At 39.4% G+C, this 14,232-nt stretch overlaps 1 protein-coding gene across 1 annotated transcript; it reads right to left on the bottom strand.

The window, feature by feature from the left end:
- Positions 1-1,411: 1,411 nt before the first annotated feature.
- Positions 1,412-13,684, bottom strand: Sntn (sentan, cilia apical structure protein). Its single transcript, NM_177624.3, has 4 exons — positions 13,555-13,684; positions 11,536-11,570; positions 5,448-5,587; positions 1,412-2,346 (listed from the first exon to the last, which is right to left on the bottom strand). The coding sequence occupies exons 1-4, from the start codon at positions 13,662-13,664 to the stop codon at positions 2,188-2,190; spliced, it is 444 nt and encodes a 147-aa protein (NP_808292.1). The 5' UTR covers positions 13,665-13,684; the 3' UTR covers positions 1,412-2,187.
- Positions 13,685-14,232: the final 548 nt, after the last annotated feature.

The raw sequence follows: 14,232 nt of genomic DNA, 5'->3' as shown, positions 1-14,232 counted from the left end.
TCCTGGCAGTGTTTATCTAAGGATAATATAGAACATGAGAAAGGGACTTGGATGTTAGAATAACTTTACCATGAATGAGAGTATTCTTATCTATCTATCTATCTATCTATCTATCTAATTTATCTATCTGTCTAAAAAATATTTTACACTTAAATGACATGTTTAGGGTTCTTTTCTCACTCAGGTCATCTCAAGACCCAGGCTGGTGGTTGGAGCAGCCTCCATGGTACTTTTTCCTAGTTGTTGTAGCCCACGGACCCAGAGAAAAGGGAAGAGCTTGAGTTGAAAAACTTTTACCTGGAACTGGAGTCTTTCTCTTTATCTTGGGTGGTGCTGGCCAAATCCTAGGCATACACACCTGTAAGGGAGCAGAGAGACACGGTACTACCAGGTGTTTCGCAAATACACTAAAAAACTGTAACATCTCCCTACGGGACTTGCTGGCTCCTAACTTCTGAAAGGTATATACTGTGACTCTTAACCCTGTGCCTTCCTTTAAGAGTCAACTGGCAGGAGAAGTGAGGTAAATGTCAGGTGTTGGGCACTGTGAAATGTAGCTGTGATGAGAACACAAGGACTTCTATTTCCTTCCCTGCACTAAAATAAGATCCTGACCCTGGATGGATCCCTTGGATGAACCTCAGTCGTCGTGAGGCTGGCAGATAAATTCATAGTCTTCTCTAAAGACTGAAGAAAAGGCACTTGGTCAAGGAAGGCTTGTGTTCTACCTGGTGTCTAGTAACCTTTCTGAAGGAAATTGAATATTTGTCACCATCTATTGTGCTGACCACCTGAAGGCCTGCACTCCTCAGGCATGAATAAAAGCTTTTATGAGACTTTATCTTAGAGATTATCATATGACATGTGTATGTGTGCAGGCACACGTGTGTTTGTGTGTGCATGAGTGTGTGTATGTGTGTGTAGGTATGTGTGCATGTCTGTGTATATGTGTGTATGTGTGTGTATATGTGTGTATGCATGTGCATGTGTATATGTGTGTGCACATGTGTATATGTGTACACATGTTTGTGGTGTGCATGTGTGTGTATGTGTGTGTGCATGTACATGCATATCTTTAGTCTCATGTATCACAGTCAAGACTTGTCTTGAACTCTTGATCCTTCTGTGCTCAAGTGCTAGGATCACAGGTATGCAATACCAAAACTGGAAGGTTCTTAAAACTCATGTTTATTTAGATACAATTCATAATTTATATACATATAATTTTTCCATTTTAGTGTAAAGTTTTAAGAGTATGATAAATGCATTTGCTTAGGTAACAAAAACACTGTCATGCCCTTAAGAACTCCCATGTGTACTTTTGTAGACAATCTCACTTTCAATTCAGACTCTGGCAACTGCTGACCACAGTGTTTTGTTTTTGTTTTTTTTCTTTTTTCTTTCCTTTTACAGGTTAGTAAGGGTCTGATATTTGAACAAATGTTCTTGTAATAAACTATGCTTATCATTCTGTAACCCTCATTTTATTTATAATTGCAGTGTGTTTTAAACTTATTAAATAGTTGTTCAGAGCTAGGGAGATGGGTCATATTTTAAATTACTCACTAATGCAAGCATGAGCATCTGAGTTCGATCCCTAGAACTCACTTACCAAAGCTGGGCATGGGGAAAGTCCCAGCACTGGGGAGGTAGAGATAGGTGAATCTGGGGATCACTGATCCGCCAGCTTAGCCTCTCAGTGAGCCTCAGGGCAATGAGAACTAAAAAATTAAGGTAGAGATCACATGAAAAAAGAACACTGGAGATTGACCTCTGGTTGCCATATGTACATGTGTAGTTACCATCACACAAATACATGCACAATGTTGCATAAACATGGACACAGAAATTATTGTTGTATGCCGTATTTTTCTTCTGGAATTGTGTAAACATGAGAAAGGGAAGGAGTCACCTGGCCATTCGTCACTGCAGTTTTAAAATAACGTTACTGGGAAGATGCTCACAAATTTGATTTCATGATCAATGAATAAATGTGATTCCACACTCAGTAGGAGATGCCTTTAAGTTGCTCATTACTCATCAGAAGTGGTATCCAGTTTATCGTGTCACAAACCATATCATTCAAACATTTCTGAAGAGAGTTGCAGTCCCACACTTATTACAAACCAGATAGAGACACATTTAATGCTGTGGCACATCATTTGTCCATCACATGTTTAAATTTGTTTATTTCATAGTATTTTCATTCCACATATTTCGTAGCAGATCTGACATGATGGCAAGGCTCAGGAGCAAGATCACGAAGTCCTCAAAGTCCAGCTTATTTTCTGTGTGCTCATCAAGCTCAGAAAGGATGTCTTGGTATTTTGGCTTGGTTTCTTCTCTCTGAAAATAAAGAATAAGTGGGCCTCTCTTGTATATAAACTTCATATTTAGAGGTGGTAAAGAAAACTATATATGTTACTAACAATCTAGCATAGCTAGTGCCATCACTGGGGAAATCCTTCCATGGCTTGTCTCTGAAAATTCTTACACTGATCTTCCTGGTACTTCCATTATACCTGAGCTGTGGTGAACTTCCAGAGAATTCAGTAGCTTGCTTCAAAGTAAGCAGCTTTTCCTGTGGTGCTAAGATTGTGGCCTTATCTGCCTGATTCCAGAACTATACTCTTAACTACTAAGTTATTTTGCCTTTCTTCAGACACAGAATTTTCTGTTTTCAGATTTTAAATATATAATCTCTTCACTATAGGATGTATAACTTATGTGCTCCCTGGACTATGTGATTATTCAGAGCCACAGAATAAACTGTGCTAGAAGAATGTACATTGCTTTGTGTGATTATTCAACAATTGATATGATTGTCAATTATACCCAGGCACATAGATGTCATACATAGACTGCAGGAAAACATCTGACCAGCAAATAAATGGGGAACCCTTTCAGTTTCAAACATTTCAAACAACAGCTGGAAACTTTGACATTAAGCACAGAAATGTCATCTGAGTCACTCTGGTGCATAGCTGCGTGTGCATTCAGTTTAAGCACAAATGCTCATCTGTGCACTGGCTGTAAAGGTTCCAGGAATGCTTGAGACATTTTTGGAATGATGGTGCATTCTGTTACAGTCTAAACCCATCCTTGTCTGTCTAGGTTGGCTGTCCACAGGCCATATCTTTAGCCAGAGTCAAAGGAGCTCTTGACCATTTGCTACAAGATAGCTGAACAGTACTTGGAAAGGGTCAAGAGTTCAATAAAAGATAGGACTCTCTTGGTGTGACTGCCCAGTTTTCCCAAAGATAATGCAAGTGTAAGTCTTCCTGCTCCCTCTGTTCTGCATACGGAAGGATCAAGGGGCTGCTAAGCTCTAGTCACTGAAGGGTTAACCAGTCATTCTGTTTTAATATCTTCTAGGCAATGCTCACAGGTGCTAGCTTTATTGTATTTTACTGGTGATTATGTTTTAAGACTAGAAATTGTGCTTAGGCTTATGAGAAAGGTAACATTCTTTTTAGAACCTAGGCTTAGCAAAATGGTGCCACACATTTTACCAGAGGACTTCTCACCCCCTTTGCAGGAGGTTTAAAACAGTGGTTCTCAACCTGTGGGTCGCAAACCATTCAGAGTCCTATGAGATTTTACAGGGATCAAAAAGAGGTAATTGCATTATGATTCATAACAGTAGCAAAATTGCAGTTATGAAGTAGCAAGGAGAATAATTTTATGCTTGGAGGTCACCACAACATGAGCTATTTGATGGCTACTAGTGCTCACACACCTACCTTAGAGACAGAGAGCTTCACTTTTGGGCTAAGGCAGGGTTTTCATTTCACATGATTGACAAAGTTTAACCAGCACCATTGAGCCAGAAGATGCCCTTGCATGAACGATCCCCTCTGTTGCCCTGAAATAAGGCTTGGCATCCTGGATCTGCACCACGGGGATTTCATTCAGGCAAGGGTGTGTCTGCTAGAGAAACTAGCTATCATTTGGTTTTACTGACACTGTAGGACATGAAGCTGAGAGCATCTTCCCTAATGAATGATATTTTTAGAAATATGACAGTTTATATCAAGATGATGTTCCTACACACTTCTCCTTACGCTTCTTAACTACCCTCCAGAGATCTGACCTCCAGACGAGGGGCTTTTGTTCTCTCTGGTGTACATAATTTATTTTGGCAACAGATACAGGCGAATATGACAACAGGATCATTTCCCACCCCTTTATTTAAAAGCCCTTCCCCAGCTTATCTAAAGTTCTACCAAGTATTTCTGCTTAAAAATAGTTTTTCCTTAAAAAAAAACACAAGGTATAATACAGAATATTTAGAAAAATATTTTAACAAGAAAAATGTAAGTATAACTCTCAGAGAATGCTAAAGAACTCTACCATTACTTTCTACTTGTGTGTGTGTGTGTGTGTGTGTGTGTGTGTGTAGAAAGAGGGTGTGAGTGTGTTATGTATGATATGTGTGCTGTATGTATAATGCACGTAGGTGTGCATTTGGAAGTCAGAAGACAACCTCAGGTGTTCATCCTCATCTTCTGCCTTTTTAAAATCAGGCTCTCTGTTGGTTACCTTTCCATACACCCACATAGGAGGCCAGATTGCTTGCAAGGCTTCTCCTGACTCCAACTCCTATCCTATTCTAGGACCGCTGAGTATGCTTGCTATGATGGGTGCTGAGGGTTCATACTCAGGTCCTCATGCTTGTGTAGCAAATGTTTTACTTATTGAGCCATCTCTCCAGATCCCTGCAGTTATTTTCATATATGTTATGCCATGCATATGTATACACACACACACACACACACACACACAGTGTCAGAACTACCGGCTCACTGGAAGCTATAATATTAATCTGGCTCTTCTCCCAAGTGATATTTTATATAATTTAGCACACTAAAAAACCATACACACACACACACACACACACACACACACACACAGAAAGACAATTGCTATCTTTTTAATATCCGAGAGCATACTAGGGATTTATAGACAACTTTTATGTATTTTGTTAGACCAGACTCTTGTTCATCAGAGGGCAGAGTAAATCTTGGTGGTTTAGGCTTGGGCATATCCTTTATTCTTTCTTGTAAGAGTTCCATAGGACAGCATAGCCCCAAAGTATGAACTTATGTATATGACATCATGTAATTCAATGGTGGAAGGTGTCAGAAGAATTAAATAATATAGCAGGTAATTTTTGCTCATACTTCAAACACTATATTTTTAATGTTCAGAATATCTTCTTTGGTTTATCAGAGCAAGATGGTTTCAGTATTTTGACATTTGACTACACAACTGGAATTCCATCTCTGAGCCATATGTTAGCTCATTCATCAAATTCAGTGGGCAACTTAGATACAGGATATACTCAATAAAAACTTGTTGATTGAAATAAGACGATGACATCCTAGAGTTGGAGTTCCTTGCTGTTTGGTGTGAGGCTTGTTTATTCATGCAGTTAATTCTCTTACCTCTGTGAATTTTTTAAATTGGGTTTGTAGCAGTTTCTTGGCAGTGGCTTTCCCAAGTTTACCATCAGGGTCAGAAGCATTTCTGAAAACCAGAGCAATAGTAGCAATGGCTTTTTCCAGATCTGACCCCTTCTTCAAAGCTAGGAGAGAAGAAATGTGCAGTGAAGAATCAGAATAAGAATGATGCTCTGTGCAGACACAGGGATGTGTCTTCCACAGGAACTGGGGGGAATAAGGTTGAAATTGCGTCTAGTGTGACCCAGCGCTTGGGCACACTGCCCCTGTTCTTAATTAATCCCTTTTTGGGATTATCTGACTCTGTATCTTTAAGCAATACAGCACGAAGGTTCCTTTCATAGCATTTGAGCTAGTAGGCTGAGATTTGACACCTGCTTACCATGTGGCCCTGGGAAAGCCCCTTACTCCACTAAGCCTTGGTTTTCTAAGATGTACTTTCATCCTCTTAGTCAGCAAATATTTACTGAGCACCTACTTTATGATAATCTTATCCTTCGGTTTTAAAGAGACATGGTGTAAAATCTTCAAGTCCTGTTTTTGTGCAATTTATATTCTGTTAGAGATGTGCCACTTCAAGTGATAAAAGTAATGGCATTGGGGCAAGCTGTGACATAGTAACATTTGCATCAGCTTTTACTCAAACACTGTGATGTTCCAGTTGGTTTCTCTAATTTAGGATCATTGATGGGGAAACCATTGCTGATCCCTTCCTTCCCAGTGGACAGCATCCAATGCACACAAAGATGCAAAGACCCATTTAAACAACTCTATACACCAATACATCTGTAGGGACAGGACGATCATACTTTATAGCTGTGCCTTGTTGACCTTTCTCTCTAATTAGACAACACACTCCATGAAGCCCTTTGTTTTTCTCCCTACAGTCCCAATAGCACCAATGTCTGCTGCATAGTAGGGCTAGTCAAAGCCATGAATGAATGAATAAGAGGAAGAGCAATAGATCTCACAGATGTCAGTTCAGTCAAGATGCAGCCATCATGGAGTCAATGAATGCTCAGTACACTGAGTGATAAGATTAAATATGATCTCTGCTCATGTGTCTTATGATTTAATAGATAAATAAACATTAATCAAGAGGATACATATTTGGGTTTTATATATTTAATAATGCATGAAAAAATCTGTTTGTTTTTCTTCCTTTCAAGCATTTGGCTTCATCACTATTTTTATTGTGCCACTTTGGCAGGTGTTAAGAATATCTCAGTATGCTGTTTGTTTGTACTTCTAATGACTAACTATGCTAAAAAATCTTTTTGTGTGTTTATTTACCATCTGTGTACATTTCTTGATGAAATATCTATTGAAGTCTATTAATGAGTTTTGTCCATATTTAGATGGAAAGTTTAGAATTTTTGATTTTTGAAAGTTCAGTGTCTACTTAAGATATGTCATTATAGCATAAGAGATTTTAAACCATTTTCTCCTAGTCTGTAGATCATCTTTTAAATTTCTTCTTTTAATGTGTTTAAGCAAGAATGCCTGTGTTCCATGGTCGGTGTAATTGTGGAATTAGTGAACACAGTGTAGGGGGCAGTTTCCTCTTACCATGGGGACTGAACCCAGGGCAATAGGCTTGCATGACAAGGACCCTTATCCCACTGAACCATCCGACCCTATGTCCCACCTGCTGTTTTTTAATTTTTTTCAGCATGGTCTTTTTCAGGGGTAAGGTACTTTATTTTGTTGGGTTCAATTTTTCTTTTGCAGTCATTTGTTTTATTTTTCTCTTAAAAGATTTCTTTTCCCCACCCCCACAAAAAACCTTATGTTCTATTTAAGTTAATAATTTATTCTAACTCAATTTTGAGTAAAGTAGGTGACTCAAAGTGAGGTCATGTTTTTGCTTCATCTGGAGATGTCCCATTGCTCCAGTACCAGTACTTGAAAGCATTTCCTTCCCTGAACTCTTTTTGTCAAAACTTGGCTAAGAGTCTAAAGGACAACTGAGAGATTAAGAGGAGTGGCTCTTCAGAAGGTTGGGTGCAATTTCCAGCATGGCATCTCACAATTGCCTCCAGTCCTGAGGCATCTAACAGCTGTTCTGGCCTTCCCAGACATCAGATACACACACATGGTATACAGCCATATGCAGGAAAAAGCCAATTCACATAAAATTTAAAACAGCAGCAACAACAACATAGAGCAAAGAAGAAATCAAAGATTTTAATGTAAGATTCAAATGTAGAGAAAAACAGGCTTTTTCTTTTTTTTTGGGACAGACATTCTGTAGCCCTGGCTGTCTTAGAACTCACTCTGTAGACCAGACCGGCCTTGAACTCACATATCTACCTGCCTTTGCCTTTGGAGTGCTGGGATTAACTGTGTATGTCACTACTATCTGCAGAGAACTTTCAGAAAATTGGTCAAAATAGCACATCAAATAATCCTAAAGACTGATAAAATGGAATTGTGTACCATGAAAAAACAACCTCTGTTCAGCAACAGAAGCAATTTTCAGAGCAAAGCATAGCCTACAGAGTGGAGGGAAGTCTGCGGCTAACAGGTATTAATGTCTGGAACCTGTAAGACCTTCAAAATTCAATTTAAAAAGTCAGCCAATGAATAAATGCACTAATGAACTGGATAGGTGGTGCTCAAAGGAAGAAAGACAAATGACTGAGAAGTACTGGTAAAAGTTCAAAAGTGTATGGGGCAGATAGAGAAGGGAGGGAGGAGGGAAGGTGACAACGAGGGAAGGACGAAGGGAGGGAGAGACTGAGTGTGAAACACACACACACACAAACACACACACACACACACACTCACACAGAGAAAGAGAGAGAGAGAGAGAGAGAGAGAGAGAGAGAGAGAGAATGTATGTGTGCATTTTCAGACCTCGATCAGTTCCTTGAGTCTGTGTTCTATGCCTTTGCTGATATTCTACTGTCTTGGTAACCGTAACTATAAACAAAATCTTACCAATCTGGACAGTGGCTCTTGTTACTTCATGCATTATCCATATTGTTGTGGTTATTCTAGAGCCTTTTTTTCCAAATAAAATTTAGACTAAGTTTGCTGGTCTTCAGAAACCTGATGGGATGTTTAATACTAATTGCACTAAAGGCCAATTTGAAGGCAAATCAATGTCTTCGATTTTTGGCAAGTATTTGATTTCTCCTTCAAACTATCATTTCATCAGTGAAGAGAAAATAGGACTTGGCTGGTGACAGGTTACCAGTAAGTGGAAGAACTGGGATTGGAAATGTCAAAAATCTGAGCTGATGCACTCAGGCAACTCTCTGCTTGCTTTGCTTCCTGTTGAATCTGCAATGCTTTGGACTATGCCTTGCAAAACTTTGTTAAGTGAACAGCCATGAAACTAACTTTACTCTCCTCCTCCTCACTCTCCCTTTTGCTTCCAAAGTCTCAATTTTATGATTTTTTGATTTGTGTTTTTGACTTGCAACTTATGCTTCTCCTGATCCGAAATGTCAGCTTCCCAGGGATACCAGCCTCAGAGAAATATCCTTCCATTCTTAGCTCTTTCTTGTCCCATCCCTAGCTATCTCATCCCCCAATCTCTGCCACTTCCGGGAAATGTCTAGCATGTTACTGCTCACTAAATACTGGGGTATGGACATATTTCTTTTAGCTCCTGATCAGTCCATCCATATGTATGTGTGCATGCACATGTACACATGTACTATGCTACTTTGTCCATTTTTAATAATCTTGATGTCAAATTTAAGATGCTGAAGAGTAAATCCTATGTACAATGTCTTGTTTTGAAGAAATGGTTGCCTAGATGGAACACATTACTTTCTTTAGGAAATAAATCCATGATAAATTTGGACTTGTCAATTTATTGATCAATAATCAAAAATATATATGTTATAAGAAGAGCTTCTCTACTGAGTCTGAGAGTGTTCTTGGAGCACAGCAGTTGGTGATACTCTCTTGGATGTGTCTGCCTGGTCAGGAAGGAGTCATTCTCAGGCTCTGAGTGAGTTCCTTAGACACGATGGGCACCTTCCTTTGTTATACTGTTCAGGGGCCTTTCAAACGTAATCTTATTTAATGCTTCCTCACACCTACAGGGGAGGGTATTATTTGTGTCTTAGATTTACTATCAGAAACCTACTCTTGGAGAGACTATGCATAGTAAAATCACACTGCTCAGAGATGGCAGGGTCTCTCTAACTGCGAAGCTGGCAGAAAGACCAGCTATCGTGGGGCAAGTCTGTGCAAGGTTACCCACGCTGGTTGTGGAAGCGAGACATTTCCCAGCCCTAGTGGAGTTTAAGTCTGCTTGTCTGAATGGGACTCCATCTGGACTTTACAACTTCACATTCTTGTCCTACCTCTCTTAAAAGCACACATTTTTCTCCCAACTGTAAAATAGCATATGCTCCTGGTAAAAATAGAGCTAGAAATATTTAAATTAAGATATAGAAAAGAGTTGTTTGTCCTACCAATGGGAATATTTTTCTATGGCCTTTTTGTGTCCCGTCTCCACAGTTTGCTTCTTCCCTTAATAAACCCAGCAGGTTGCCATCTAGCTTTCTCTCTCTCTGCCCTGTACACTCATGAATTATTAGATGCATATTTTAAAGGATCACTTTGGGTTAGAAAAGGAAAGACAGCTTTTATTGACTGTCTTGTCTTTGGGATTTGGACGTGGGTATGGGTGAAAAACAGCTCTCGGGACTGCTTTGTGTTACCCTCTTCTGTACCATAGCCCATTGGAGTAAATTTTGAACTATGTACAGTTCATTCCTACTGTATGCATCTCGTGAGCTTTTGATCTGAGCTTCAGAACAACACTGACCTCGTAGAATAGACCACAGCAGTGAATACTAGGTAGTGTATGTGACTTAACTCATTTAATGCATGGGCCAATCCTTTGAAGTAGGTCCAGTTTATAGATGAGGACATTGAGGCATAGAAAGATTAAGAAACTTACCCAAAGACATGAAACTAAACTGGCTTCATTCTCAAGTTTTCACTCCTTTTAAGAGTTGTTTTTCAGGAAACTGTTCGTCGGGAGTCTTTCCTAAACAATCAGAAGGGGCAACAGGCCCCTCTGTTGTACTTCTTTTATTCCCCGAACATAGCATCTCCATAACTCTCAAACTTAAAACTTTATATTATCTCAGCTGTCTCCTAGATCAGTGTTACCCAAAAACATTTACTGCAGACCACAATAGTAATTTAAAACATTCTTGTAGACAAATTAAAAGACAAAGACAAGAGTAAAATTGATTTTAATAGTATATGTTACTCAACTCAATATAGTAAAAATGTCAACAGGCAGTTAATATTAAGTTCATGAGATTTTATACCCTATGTTTATTAATTTCTTTCAGCTTTATAATATTTATTCAAATTAAGCACTGCCACAGTAGCTCTCTATGGCTGATGTGTACCATGTGAGATAGGGCAGGTCCAAGCTAAGAATGACACCATTATATGTTCATTAGAAATTTTCTCAGACCCTGGTATGTTGTGGGTCTCAGAATACATGCAATATGTATATTAAGCTGAACTGACAACTTCAGAGCCATTTTCTGTGTTTGCCTCTTTTTTCCCCTAAAGCATGGGGCAGTACACACATTAAGTACTGGATTTGGTGAAATTCTAACAAATTAGTATCATAGAATCACCACATTTAATTCCATGAGGTATCAGAATCACCTCAGTTTAGACATTTTTCTCATATAAGTTACTTTTTCAAGTGAAAAAGAGGCATCTTGTTGAACACACATCTTCTGCCCAAGCACATACAGGAAGTATAGAGAGATCTGACAGTTCCTAAGGCCCTGTTTAATATTCCCCAGGCCAACAAGTCCCCTAATACCCAACTCCATTGACATTAAATACATCTGTGTACTCACCCTACATCACTAACCCCTAACCACACAAAGAGCATAAGTCCAAATAGCATGGAGAGAAAAAGTTTCATTAATGCTTGATGCTTTATCCAGATCTTGGGCATTCTTGTTTGATGTTTTATCTTACACCTTGGTCATTCTTGATCTTATTAATTTTAACTCTTGGCCTGCTGTTATGGAGCAGGAAAGACATACACGTCAACCCTTCCATGGCTTACCTTTTATTGAAGCCAGTTGCTTAGATATTGAAACACTGCCAATAAAATAAAAGAAATAAAGTGATTTTCAAGTTTGGACACTGATGTCTGCATAAAGCAATACATGACTTAAATTATTGTTGTCAACAGATGTCCTTGCAAGTACTTGCCACACAGCAAAAAACGAAACAAAGCAAAACAAAACAAAACAAAACAAAACAATCTGCATATTCCTGGCTCTTATATGGCCCTGTGACGTCGGTTCCTTCAACTCGGGAAGGAACAAAGAACACTTTACTGTGAGCTTTTCTGTGCCTAGGAAGATGGAAGGCAAAAGTACTTCTTAACTATAGGAAGCCACTTGTAGATGCTGGGGCTTTCATCATTCCATGTTACTACATGGCTACATGGAGTGAAGCTGTCACAGATGAAAAAATTAAAATAATGAATTCTTGCTTATACAACAGTATAGAATGCTAAGCTTTAAGTGTGTTTCTTCTAGGTATTTAGCCTACCACCCTAATCTGGGAATGAGATGCATTAGTGGGTGGTAGAGACATGTTCTCTTGCAGCTTAGGGTCTAGAGAAAAAGACATCAAACAGGTAATGCCTTACTGAGCAACAGAAACACATGCAAAGGGAAAGGTTAGGGTTAACTTTGTCTACAGTCAGGGTAATGGAAGAAGCCTCATGAATCAGTGAAAGAGGAGGAGGCATGCTTTCATTAGAGGGAGCATTGTACTGAGTAAATCTCAGAAGTAAGGGAAATGGTTTGATGGAAGAACTCGAGCAAAGACAGTTGGGAACTAAAAAAGAAAACAGTGGGGGAAGGTAAGGCTCCAGGGTTAGGGCCCGAGATTACTGAGACTTAGAGCTTCATAAAGTAGGGCAAGTGGGGACCACATATCAGAGGTGTATCTGGGAAATATTTCACCAGCTAATCTGAAGTAGGTAGAAAGTTGCCCTATGGAAGACAAGAAAAGCAGAGCCACTTTATAAGCAGTACATCAAAATTTGCATGATTTTTCACATCTCCCATTCTCAAAGGGCTAGGAAATACAAAGAACAACAGGGTATGGCCATCAGGGGAATGCTGTTGGCACATCCTTAGAAGGGAATTTTGGATTGGCAATCTGGCTTTGGCATCAAGTAGTAGGGGCGTTACTGCTTTATGATGGGGAAGCTTTACTTTTCTCTGTTGTAGGTAATGCCTGCCTGCCTATACCATGTGTTAGGACCCCAAAGCTCTTCTCTGTGTGTTCTTCCTGATTTTCTGAAACCTCTACATTATTAGAATGTAAGGAAGGATGGAGGGGGTGCCATCTTTATTCCTTTCACAATGTTCTCTTAGGATGGAGAAGGTGCCAACTTTATTCCTTTCACAATGTGCACTTAGGATGGAGAAGGTGCCATCTTTTCCTTTTTCACAATGTGCACTCAGGATGGAGGAGGTGTCATCTTTATCCCTTTCACAATGTGCATTTGCCACATGGCACATGTTGGCTTTTATCACCCTGATTGATTTTCTGTCTCTTCCACTAGAAAATGAAGACCCTGACAAGCCAGAGATCAACAGTTTATCCCCACACATTCCACCTCTTGTCTGGCAGAATACCTTATTCTTGTTAAGTATTCCAATACTGCTTTTGGACAAAAAGTTGGTATCCTAAATGGGATTCCATGAAAAGGAACATTTTTCACTTGTTAGACCCAGTTTACACATTTGAATGATATGAAAGTTTCTCCCATCAAAGATACATTTGAAGACTACTCTGTACAGTAGAAATCAGCACCAAGTTTAATTTGCAAGTATATCTCAAAAGGCAATCAAAGATCTTTCTATAATTCCATATTTTCAGTTCACAGGCAAAGCTTCAAGTTTGTTCTCTTTGTTTCTCCAACTTAACTTTAATCTGGACTTGTATGGCCAGAGACAGCAAGTTTTCAATATCATGGCTACAAACTTATGGATATGACTAGATTGGAACCATATCTACAAATTTACTGGAACCCTATAAAGGAGAGTCAAATGTTACTGACCTTTTAGGCATTTTGCTAGGTGCTGAAATGGATGCTGGGGCTTCAGAAGGCCTGGGCTCTCCTCTTGAGTGGAGTGCGTGGTCCCAGGTGCTGTGCATACAGCCTCCCATACTCTTGCTTTGCCTGTTGTGCATCAGCCCTTCCTAAGCAACAGTCACCTGCTCACTGTTACTATTGTCATTCATTCCATGGCAACTGAATAATGACACTTGAAAAACTTTTCCCCAGTGTTATTGTATGTAGCTGTTGAATCACACGTTTAATCAACATTTGAGTGTCTCTTATGGGTCATGTGCTATGCAGGGTTCTGAAATCAATAGGACAGCTATCAGGATTTGACACAATTCTTAGTCTCAGTATGTTTACTGGAATGGCTAACATTAGTTAGGTAAGTGTTTAAAATGTGGTAGCTGTAAAGTGCTATCCTATGTAAACCAAGAGGTCACTCAGCTATCAGGTGAAGCATCCTTCAGAAAGTGACACTTGATGATGGATAGATGTTAACTAGATGCAAGTGCTAGTGGTTTATGTTGGAAGTAAGGCTGTGACATCATTGTGTGCTGATCAGAACAGAGAAGCACAAAGGTCACTGTGACTGATGGGCAGTGTAGCTTTCATGGAAGCTGAAGAGAAGAATGGCTATGCAGAGATCTGCAATCACAATGGAGGGTTCTGTGT

This window comes from Mus musculus, chromosome 14 (assembly GCF_000001635.26).
Source record: "Mus musculus strain C57BL/6J chromosome 14, GRCm38.p6 C57BL/6J".
NCBI classification, from domain to species: Eukaryota; Metazoa; Chordata; class Mammalia; order Rodentia; family Muridae; genus Mus; species Mus musculus.
Note: the sequence above shows the minus strand (reverse complement) of the source record. Positions and strands in the feature narration are given on the sequence as shown.